The sequence below is a fragment of the Porites lutea genome, chromosome 11, assembly GCF_958299795.1.
Source record: "Porites lutea chromosome 11, jaPorLute2.1, whole genome shotgun sequence".
NCBI lineage: Eukaryota > Metazoa > Cnidaria > Anthozoa > Scleractinia > Poritidae > Porites > Porites lutea.
In genome coordinates, this window is record NC_133211.1 from 21,147,569 (window position 1) to 21,159,271 (window position 11,703).

The 11,703-nt window shown below is 37.1% G+C and overlaps 1 protein-coding gene across 1 annotated transcript; it reads right to left on the minus strand.

Annotated features, from left to right (window-relative positions):
• Positions 1-99: 99 nt before the first annotated feature.
• On the minus strand, positions 100-11,238 carry LOC140951551 (ras-related protein Rab-10-like). Its single transcript, XM_073400829.1, has 6 exons — positions 11,081-11,238; positions 6,532-6,592; positions 4,654-4,714; positions 4,234-4,311; positions 3,364-3,453; positions 100-2,216 (listed from the first exon to the last, which is right to left on the minus strand). Exons 1-6 carry the CDS (start codon positions 11,205-11,207, stop codon positions 2,034-2,036), a joined length of 600 nt encoding a protein of 199 aa, XP_073256930.1. The 5' UTR covers positions 11,208-11,238; the 3' UTR covers positions 100-2,033.
• Between the last annotated feature and the right edge of the window lie 465 nt (positions 11,239-11,703).

Here is an 11,703-nt window from a genome sequence, read left to right on the forward strand (position 1 = left end):
ATTTTTGGTGAAGAACAGTACAAGTCGTAGCATTACTTTCAATACTGACAAACAGCCACTTGCTTGTTATGTGCACTTAAAAAAAATTGTAGTTAACCATTTTCAAGACCAAATCACCTCTCTTTATTATTATAAAAATCGTTTACACAGGTGATTACAATACTACTGTCCTGGCTGTTGAGAGAAATTTTGTTTTCCTCGCTCTGACAAAACAACCAACAGTAAAATACTCTGTAACCTGTAGTCACCGGTTTAAGGTGGAGTTCTTTATTTTCTATTTTTCTTCCAATGTGACAAGTTGACTAGCGTGTTTCAGGCATTTGGTTTGTGGGGACGAGACAAAGAGGGATGAGAAACAAAACCAGCAAGGGGGTGGGGTAGGAAGTGAGAGCGAATTCCCTGCTCTCTCTCTCTCTCCCCACCCCCTTACTTTTCCCCGCTCTCTGATTTTCCGCGGCACTCTACTTTCCCAACACCTGAAGAAAGCTACAAGCTGATCAAAACTGGCAATGAAGAGACCCAGTACCGTACTAGCTGATGGCTGGATTTTTTTAAATTTGACTACTGCGTGTTACATTATTTACGTTAACTGGTATAAATGAAGGACCATGTAACTATTCCTTCAGACGAAATGAGAAGCAAAGTATTTCCTGGAAACTAATTTCTACCTTGTAACACCTCATTGGCGAGTTAACACACTTTTGAGAGGAGACAGATCAGAACTAATTTCTCTTAACCCACCTACTCGCGATACAAACTTTTCTCGGTATCTAGTGCGCTGCCCGTGAGCGAATTATCGCAAGCAGGAGATTCTTTCGCGCGCAGCCCATTCTCCTCGCTGCTCCAAGCACTCTCGCGCGCAAAATCTGCAGTTGGGTGACATGGTTCTACTCTTGCAAAAATTTGTCAACTCGCAACGCAACATTGTTGCGCGACAACTTAAACGGTCTCATTTCTAGACTAAGGAAGTAAGAATAACAAAATATTCGATAAGTTACAGGATTATAATCATAATTTGAATACTGTCCTAGCCAATTCCTAGCGTGTATGGCGAACGTTATAAGGAAAAGGGGAGAGCGACATCGGGTGCGCGAGGAGGGGAAAAAAGCGAACGTCTGCAACGACGGTATTGTTTTCTCCGTTTTCTACGCTCAGAACCTCCCCCCCTCTCCTCGCGCGCCCGAATTCCCTCTACCTCTTCTCATCTAAACGCCTGCCACGAAGGCTTACGATGTCCTTGACATTACTCTAAAAAGAATAAAGCATCTTAGGTGTAAGCCTGGCGATTTAGCTACAGATGCATGTCAAGGTACCGGATTAATTCTGCTGTACCTACAAGTATTGCACAAAAACAAATCTTCACCCCTTTAAGCCCTGACGCTTAAACTTTCTGTTAATACACGCAAACTCAAAGGTCAGGAGAAATTTATCTCAACTAAATTCGCCTCCTTACCCATCAGAGTAATGTAAAACAGTATGCAGAAAATAGGTGTTGACATTAAGGCTTAAAGGTTTTATTTGACAATCTTCTTGGACAGTATGATAAAAAGGACCATCAATAATGATCACATTCCATTTTTTAGCCAATTGCTATCTAGTCAGAACGCTCGCCGTAAGCTAGCCTGTTCACAGACATTTTTCTTCTTTCTTTTTTCCCTACAATTTGGTGAGTGCACTTGCTTCGCTCGTGTGCAACAGCAAGCATGGAGCACAAACATGAGCGGTATTTATTTCATAGGTGTGCTCGATGATCTCTTAAGAGAAAATATAGGGTCTGTGAACAGGCTAACATTATACATGTGAAACCCAGTGGCAGTTCTGTAACCACAAATTTTAATACAAACACAGCAAGAAACTACATCCACCATTTAAAATCATCCACTAAGGGTGTGTGCATGTAATGCAGTCCTTAGTTATCACATTACAAAAAAGCACAAACAATAAACAATATTGTTTGGTGGATCTAACCCCTTACATGGACTTGACTGTACATTCTAATAAAGTATTAAGCAAAAAAAGCTGCCTGACTCTTCTTAACAGCAACCTCCTTTCTTCTCTTGTGTATTGCTAACGTGAATGTTTTGAGAAGTTTCCTCATTGTCCTTGGTCAATTGTTTCTTAAGGATATCTTCAGCTAGGTTGTAAAAGGCTTGCTCGATGTTGATGTTGGTTTTGGCACTTGTTTCCAAGAACCTTATGCCATGCTCTCTGGCAATCTAAGGAGGAGAAGAACCAAACAAACCAGCAATCAAAACCCTTTTTCTTCACAAACATACACACATATAAAGTATGTACACTGTTTACAGGTAGCTATTATGGCACCTTAAGGGGGATCATGAGGTTATCTCTATATTAAGATCTCTCCTTACAGATAACGCACCTAGTCCAGGAAAGGTTGGCCACACCACACTCTTTTCGAACAGTTGTGTGGGTTCTTTTACGTCCCACAAGAATCAGATATGTGAAAGTGTTGTGAGATGGGACCTACAGTTTTTCTTCCTTATCTGAGAAAAGTAGAAAGTTTAACTGTTTGCAGAAGTCATTACAAAGGCAGCACTTTCTTCTCAGTTATTTAAAAACCCCGAGCGTTTGTCTGGCCAGGGGTTGAAGCTGTGACGTCCCACTCAACAAACCAGCGCCCTCCCAATGAAATACCAGGTGAGCTTTTGCACGGAAACATGATATCTTCACACATGAAAAGATCACCATTGCTACGGCTACATAATAAATTGCGCCTTTTGCGGCAAAGACATATTTAAGTGAAGTGGTTTGGTATTTCATTGCTCTATAACAAATAGAACATTACATGGTTGCTCCGAGATACGAAAATTCTCTTCTTGTGTTAAAAAAAATACTTCACTTGATCGCTGCGCTCACTCAAGAAAATTAATATTTTTCAACACTCAAAGAGAAATTTTGAATCTCTGTATGGCCATGCGATATCATCTGTCACTGTATGTAATGATGACAGGGATGTCACTAAGATTTCAAGTTGCCAGGTAAATACAACAAGTAGGCAGGGAATCAAACAGCCAGGGATTTCTTTTGGTTCTATTTTTCTTCTATTTTCCTATGAAAATAACCGGGGACCACAATCATAGTAGCCGTGGGAAATCCCTGGCCCCCGCCTCTTAATGACAGTCCTGGATGATCATGACTATTGTAATGAAAAAAATAGAGGCTAATGTTTCATACAATCTTATTGTGTTTGCCACTTCTAAAGTTTGCAAACTTTAATAACAGAACCATGCATTTTGACAGAAAAAGCCATGGTTCCCTTTAAGCGAGGAGAACCATTCGTGAACAAGTTTTGCATCTTATTTGGGGGAGTTACCATGGAAATCTTTTCCAGTTTGAACCTACCTGATCACCACGCTCCTTGCTGACAACTCTTCTATCATCCATATCACATTTGTTACCGAGGATCATCTTTTCTACATCTTCATTTGCATGCTGAATTAAAGTGCAAAAAATTACAATGACATTATTGAAGGTCAATCCATTGGGTTTAAAAACGGTTTAAATTAAGTCTAAATAGTTTCATGTAAGGTCAAAGAAAAAAATTTGCAACAAGGAAAAGTTACATGTGCATAAAATAATGCACACTTTCCAAGTGAGGTACACAGCCCAAGCCTCAGAAGCAGGAATGAATGGAAAACATGCAAGAGGAAGCGAAAATCTCTCTCTTCCTCCTCTTCAGTCTCCTGTTTGCCTTCAAGAGGAATTTCTTTCATAATGCTTTAACGAAACAGCTACAACCCTGGTCAAAACGTCTTGGGACACTTGAGGAAATTAGACACAAAGACGCACTTTGCTAAATTAACTCGTGTTCTACCTCTTAAATAAGCTTCGGGATGTTGTTATAAGGGGCTATTTCTGCTGTCCCCCTCTCCCCCAAGCAGTGTTGATTATGTTGAATTAAAACTTGAATGCATAACGTCAACATTGCACCGAGGGGGAAGGGGGGAGGGAAGATGCCTCAATTTGACCAGCTATTGCGTTAGTGTCCCAAGAGTTTTGACCAGGGTTGTAGCTATGAAGGTTAAGTTTAACTGGAACTTTTCACAATAGTGAGTGTTCAAAGATACAAAACCTTCAAAGGGTATGAAAAGAAATTTCATGCAACGATACAATTTTCCCTTGGTGATTATCGTAGTAGACTCCAGTGAATGGTTTTAGTTAAGTACTGTATGTGGAAAAGTGATTTTCATTTACAACAAAAACAGAAAGTACCTCTTCAATGTTCCGTAGCCACTTTGAAATGTTGTCAAATGTCTTCTCTTGGGTTATATCATACACAAGCATAATGCCCTGCAAATATTGAAAAAACTCAGACTGATGCTTAATTAGAACTGCATTAAGTATCATCTGCTTAATAACTTAGCATTAGTCCTTCTAGCTACATGTAGCTCCTATTATGAGTAATGGTGCAATGTTGGGTCATATCAGTTCTAAGGTGTGACAACTCAAATGAACTACTTCAACAGTCCTTTTCCATTGTCTTTAGAATAACTTCTTGCTTCTGTTGAAAAGATAAGGTACAAATAACTCACAAAGTTGCTTCCACTTACCATTGCTCTTCTGTAATCTGATGTTAAAAAGATAGGGTTAAAATGTTTAATTATATCTCACGAAGTAAACGATTCCACTAACCATCGCTCCTCTATAATATGATGTTGTTATTGTGTGGAAGCGTTCCTGGCCAGCTGTATCCCTAGAACAACAACAACAATATTCATTACCTGAAACCAGATCACTTAATTATTCAGCATTTTGCGAAGCAAAATTATTTTAAGTTTTGTTTTAAGTATAGCAATTCCTTAACACATTGTCTCTGGCAAGGATTTTAGTAAATTGACCATGTAACTTTAAAAAATCATATCTCAGCTGTTATTTCCAGTACCTTATAAAGCTATACCTCATTGGAAAGGGCAAAAATTAAACTTTCAGAAAAAAAATATTTCGGTCTCAGGAAACCCATAATATCCTGCAAAAAAAATTATAAACAAGCATATTTCTGTATAATTATTTTAAAAAATTTTTACGAGTGTAATTTTGCCAGGAAAGTTGTCTGTTTTGTGTAATACAGTACACACAATTTTTTTGCTTCAATATCTAAGCAAACAGCCTGAATATCGGTTGAAAACATAGAGCGACTAACAATTTTCTACAAATTTATTTTGTGACCGTATCGGATTATGCAAATGAGGTCAGAGCTAATTAGCATAGCGAAACTAGATACTTTAGCGTCACTTTGTGGCCCGATATTTACCTTCAAAAGACGCTTTATTTTTTAGTTTCTCAGCGAAATATCGAGTTAAAAACAGGCAAACATGAATTCACTGATATAAGTGATTAACATAAGCAAGGCTTTGAAGGCAAAAAGTTCAGCGGGACGGAACTCACTGCGTTTGAAGAGAATTTGTGCCAGACATCGCCGACTCGGGTAATTGAAGGCAGAGATTCTTACTGTTTTCTTTCCTCGATTTTCACATTTGTTTTGCTTGTTATCCTCCAAAATCCTTCAAAACAATCTGCTTGACTTGCATTTGATTGAAATTTGTCGATATAAGCTTTCATTCTACGCAAAAACATCCCAAATACTTCTCACTATGCACCGCCATTTTTCTACATTTTTGAAAAATCGTTGCGTGAAGCTCAAAACTCGCAGGGGGCTGGAACTAGGCACATAATTAGCTAAAGCTATTAACTTCCTGTGGGCCAAATTTGGAGGTAAGCGGAAGTAACGCGATTTTTTTGCGATTTTTTTTTTTCGTAGTCGATGCCGTGGCATTGACGGCCCTACTCGCCGGAGACAATGAGTTAGTATTATATATTTTATTTTAATTTATAATTACATTTATAATTACATTTATATTTTCATTTCTTAACTCTTCTTGATGTGTAAAACGTTGAAGAGTAATGAAGTAGATGTGGATGTAGATGTCTTTTCAACACCGGACAAGTATGTTCACAAACACATTCTACATACATATACATAAATGCATACATAATCTTTATTTAAACATGATAGCTTTTAAAGCTATTAAAGCTTGTGGGGTCATGTGTTTAAGAATTAAACTAACCTAATCTACATCAAACCTATATACAAATTATTTATATTATATGGACACAGTGATCAGTAATATATAAAATTCTAAAACACAAACATGCTTGAAACTACAATAAGAGGGGTCTACTAAGAAAACATACAATGGGCAAACTTGGAATCTGAGGGGTAGAACTTCTTAAATTTAGTTTTCATTCAGGACTTCTGAGTAGGGTAAAAACCTCTCTAAAGTGGACTCTTAGCGCTTAGTCCAAAGGTTGACTGTCTTGAAAGAGTTTATGTGCCAAGGTTAATTTCATGGAGCAAAGTTCAGTTTTCTTTATCACTTTAGTTTTTGTTGACTCAGGATCAAAAAGCAAAGTTGCTTGTCCAGTTGTGTTGAACCAGAACGAGAACATTTCATGGCATTTTTAGACTGAATAATTTTTCATACATACACAACTAAAGTGAAATTAGCTTACCATATCTGCAGCTTGATCTTCTTTCCTTGAAGCTCAATAGTTTTAATCTTAAAGTCGATACCTAGAGAAAAAAAAAACAATGGGAAATGAATTACTTAACACAAAACCTGTAGTGACGCAAATATATAGGAACCTTTCCACTGGAGGAGGTGTTCCAAACAACAATTAATTTTGTGCTCTATAATTAGTTAATTGACAGTGATACCCCAATAGAGAGTTTTCACTCACGTGGCCAGCATCTATACAAATTTATTGGAACAAAAGAAAGCATTTGCATAAGAAAAGAATTCAACTCCCACAGGATTGCCTAGGTACACCAACATGGCCACTAGTGTAAATACACAGAAATCAAGAGAAGAAACACCTGCATTTTAAGAGTCGCACTGCTAAAGAAAGTGAGACTTATACAACTGATAATTGCTGGTAATGACCTTCTCATAAAACCACTGTCTAAAGGTCTACGGGTGGGGATGGGGTGTTTGGGTGGTGCTTATTTGAAAGACACACTTTCAAATCAAATTTTGGCCTCACTGTTACATTAGCACCATGTATACAAGAGAAAACAAGCCACAGCTTACATAAGATGTGAACATATAAGTTGTTTACAGCTTAGTGGTGGCCACCTTAATTACAGGGTTCATTCTCTTTTTAACTCTTCAAATTCCATGACTTTCCATGACATTTGTCATGACCTTTTCAAGTATTCCATGACCTTAGGTTTAGCTGTCATTTTCAAAATCTTCAAAACTTTCCTTGTTTGAGCATATTTTTTTACCTTAAACAGTTCAACAGAAACAAACTCTGGTATCCACCAAAATGTGTGCCGCTCACACTGTCTAATTATTCCTCTTTATCTTACATCATCCTTGCTTTGTCTAATCTACCAAACAAAACTTTAATTTTCCATGACTTTCAAAGACCGAAAACTAAATTCCATGACCTTCCAGGTCTTCCATGACCTGTGCGAACCCTGTAATGATGACGGATTTTTGCTTGGTGTCAAAATGATAAGCTTTGTCCAACAAAAAATTTGTTTCACATTATTCTAAATTTCTGTCAAGAATGGTGTCGGCTAAAAAAACAATCAATAGAGAAATTTACATTGACACATATGGCAAACAACAGATAGAAGTTAAGAATTTCCAAAAATAGAAAATGAGCATCTAAAAACAGTCCAAAACAATTATAGCCTGCATAGCAGGCACTGTTTCTTTAGGGCAAAGGAAGATTTGACGGTCACAGTGACCTTTAACGTGTTCGCCACTTTTTCTTTCAGAGAATAGTGGGAGCACAAGGGCTGGGCTACAACATCAAAACTGAAAACAGCACAGCACATACCCAGCAGATGCTCATGGCTTCAGAAAGCCAAAGACAACGTAACCCAAAGCTTGTATAAGCACAGCCCAAAGCTTTTAGACCAGGATAAGCTGTGGCTTGCGCTAGCCATATATTGAATAAGCCATGAATGCAGATTTTGTACCATTTATACATTTAGTATCTTGGGTAAACCATGGCTTATTTGCTTTCATATAAATGGCCCTATTGTCTCTTTCAAGTGAACAAAATCTGTTGGATTAAAAAAGGAAATCTTGAACTTATTTTTCTGTAGAAACTTAAATTTGTGTGTGGGTCACTAAAAACACTTGGCCACCAAGTCCCGGTAATCCTAAAGGCCAATTTAGACCGCACGATTTGTTTACTACTATCATGTGCAACTAGCATACGTCATGACTTCACAACAGATTGTTTCTTGTAAATTAACACATGACATTCGTAAGACACACGTGCATGTTGTACATGAAAATTGTGAGCGTGCGGATGGTCAAAAGCCATGACGTATGCTAGTCGCGCACAATAGTTGTGAGCAAAAATCAAATTTTGTAACACTGTCCGCAAGCACTATTTTCAGAGAGGCTATATATTCATTGAAATTGTACAAAGTGTACACCATGTCTTCAGTAAGGAGGGGAGGGGTGTTTAGTGAACATTTTAACCTAAACAAAAATTCAAAGGAGTGTTAATTGGCCCTTTAAATGGCAAATGTACAAATTTGTACACAAAGACCCTCATGGGGTAAACGTTCTCTTCAGTTCAGTGAATTGGCCCTTGGACTGTTTAAATGATTTTTACATGAAGCAGTTGTTGTGACTTCACTTTCGAGTGAGTTTTTACTATAGCTTTCATCAAAATTAATGAAATCTACTGAATTTTTAGCTATAAAATTCCAGTATTTACCTCTTTGGAGCTTTGAGGGATTACCCTGGGTGTGACTTTCTTCAACCGACCTTCAAAGGTGCTATTCAAATCGTAACCATCTGTTAACTATCTGTTAACTATCTGTTAACTGACTATCTGTTAACTTTCTGTTAACTATCTGTTAGTGTGTTATTGTTGTTTTTAACTCTGAAGATAAATCTTCAAGCAAAGGAAATTAAGTTCTTATTACTCATGATGGCGATTTACTCAATTCAATCCAGATTGAAGCTACTTTGGAAGTCAAGTGCCCTCAGAGAGTTGAAATTGGAAACAATTTGGTAAAATATTGACAATAAATCCTGTTTCACATCTTATTGCTGTATTTAGAAGAGCATTCTGTGACAAACATTTGGATACATAGTTAATAGCCCTAGGAGTTATAGTATAGTAATATATTTCATGACAGTATAGAAGTCTTTAGAATACTTTTCAAAAGGCAGCTGCAGCGATAAAATTTCCCCCCACAATTTGCCAGTTACAGTCAACCCAAGTCAAGCGTACCCCCAAAATTACATTAATGAATTTATTATTCGAAAGTTGAATCTGTTGGTAATTGTAGATTTCAGATTCATGTCTGCATTCTTGTATGTGTAATGAGCAGTGAATTCACACGCGATTCAGTTACGAAATTTCTACCAGCTAAGTTTCCCTGAATTTGACGTAAATGTCTTCTACGAAATTTAACCCATTTAATGATTTTCAATCTGACCAAATACAGAGAAGTTCTCGTAAAATATTCACTCCTCAGTACGCATGCAGAAATGCCAATTTGAATTTAACACTAGTTACCGGAACGACTAACGGATTCATTTTTTAAAATAATCAATTCATTAATAGAATCTTAGGGGGTACGCTTGAGCTGCCCCGACTGTAAAGGGTTAAAGCTGGGCATTTGATCAGAAACTTGCATGAAATTGAAGGTATGACTTACAAACAAATTTACATCAAAGTAACATTCAAAGGCTATCCTCTTTCAATATTCCAGACCTAGTTAATCGATAAACCAATAATCGATAATAATGTAATAATCGATATCAATCATCCATGAATATCGATTTCTGATATCAATCTACAGAAATCGATAAAGAAAAAAAAGTTGTGACTTCGAATGAAATATTAGTTTCCAATAGAAATTGATTGTTATTGTTATTTGTATTGATTGTCATCAATTTTGTTAATTGATAATAATAGATATATTATTTTTCCGTGACTTCGACTTCTATTGATTTCCGATATCAATTGATTGATTGGCGATGTCAATTTCTATCAATTACTGGTAACTACGTCTGGAATATTATTTTTGAACGTTGGCTCACTTACTATACAAGCAACCCATGACTTATGTTTAATAAAATGTTTTCAAAAGCTTCTTCTTATATGACTTCCTAGCTAGTTAAACAGTTAGTCAGTGCAGTCACTGACCAAATTTAACCAAATTCTTATAAATATTTACAAGCAGGGGGGCAATTCATTCAACTGATGACTTAGATAACAGCTTAGATGTATTGAAATCAAATAAAATTTTAAGAAGTAGTTAAAAAAAAATAGAAACACAAGCCTTTTACAGACAAGTTTAAACAAAGAATGTTCAAGTTAAAATGAATGACCATCGAAAATTTCTATTTTACAAAAAAACATAAAAAAATAATTGGTGTAATTTGTTCAAAAACCCTCGTACTTAGTCACAAACAGCTGATAAATCCGCAAAAGATATAGAGAAGACTAGTAACAAAAACTAACGAATTTCGAAATTTATGCTACTATTGAGTAAACAAGGCCCATCTTTGGAAATCGAAGTGCAAATTTTAGGAATTTGCAAACGAGCCTCAAAATAGTAATGATCTTTTGGACTCGAAAATGTTGCAATCATCATTTTGTGAAAGGTTGGCCAAGTGCGTTAATTACATCCTCGAATTGACGTTGTATAGAAATGCGAAATTGTGAACTTCAGTGGCAATATTTGGGTTTCATCATACTCTGTGTATTAGGCTCAAGTAAGGTGATGTCTATCTATCTACGATTGGACACGACATGCATAACCCAGCGGGATGAAATTATGGCAAACTTCATTCTCTAAATATTTAAACGAAACTGCCATGGTTCGTTTCCGACAAATTTAAATTTCTTTATGGTGCGGCGGTTAGGTGGATGGCCTGCACCACAGCACACAGTAAAAAGTCAACGGCTGACTGAAAAATGGTTGCATTTGCAGAGCGAAATTCCTAACTCGATCAGAGCTCACGGATTCTAACATTTACCAGGTAAATAGCACAACACAATCGCTTTCTCTCACCTATCGTCGAGATAAACGTCGTGTTAAACGCGTCGTCGGAGAAGCGGAATAAAATGCAGGTCTTTCCGACGCCTGAATCCCCTATAAGGAGTAACTTGAAAAGGTAGTCATAGCTTTTCTTCGCCATTGCTTTCCGCCTACTTCACGATTATCACATGCGTACTGCGAGTAGACAAGAGAGGGGATTGGCCACTAGTCTCGTTCCAGTGCCAGTCCAACAAAGTTAATTAGTCCAACTCGGTACAAACTCGGTAACGTAAGCATGTCTGAATGTGCAAAGTACAGTCAAAAACCGCGCAAAAACGCAAAGAATCAGAAATAAGAAGTCACAATTTAGGGGGGAGGGGCTTCTTGGAAGTGGTCTCTTACGAGAATCAACCCACAGGGGTCCCTTCTTAGAAGAGGCCAGACCGGTTCTTTTCACTTCGGCAAAATTTTAAATCAATATTTTTAGGCACAGTTTTTTTCTTTTTTGGAAAATTTTGTTTATTGTACTAGGCCAGCTAAAAGATATACTGACGAAGGAGCCGATTACTGTTGACGACTTAAAAGAGTTTATCATTATCATCATCATCTAAGTTTTCATCTTGCCGGACTAAAAGTACATTGCATTCTAAAAAGTG

Excerpts from the sequence above, each read along its gene's own strand:
- LOC140951551 (XM_073400829.1), bottom strand. The coding sequence starts at position 11,207 with ATGGCGAAGAAAAGCTATGACTACCTTTTCAAGTTACTCCTTATAGGG. Across the intron at positions 4,715-6,531 it reads AAGATCAAGCTGCAGATATG|GGATACAGCTGGCCAGGAAC; the intron begins GTAAGCTAATTT and ends TTGTTGTTCTAG. Across the intron at positions 2,217-3,363 it reads GCAAGGAGCGTGGTGATCAG|ATTGCCAGAGAGCATGGCAT; the intron begins GTAGGTTCAAAC and ends TCTCCTCCTTAG.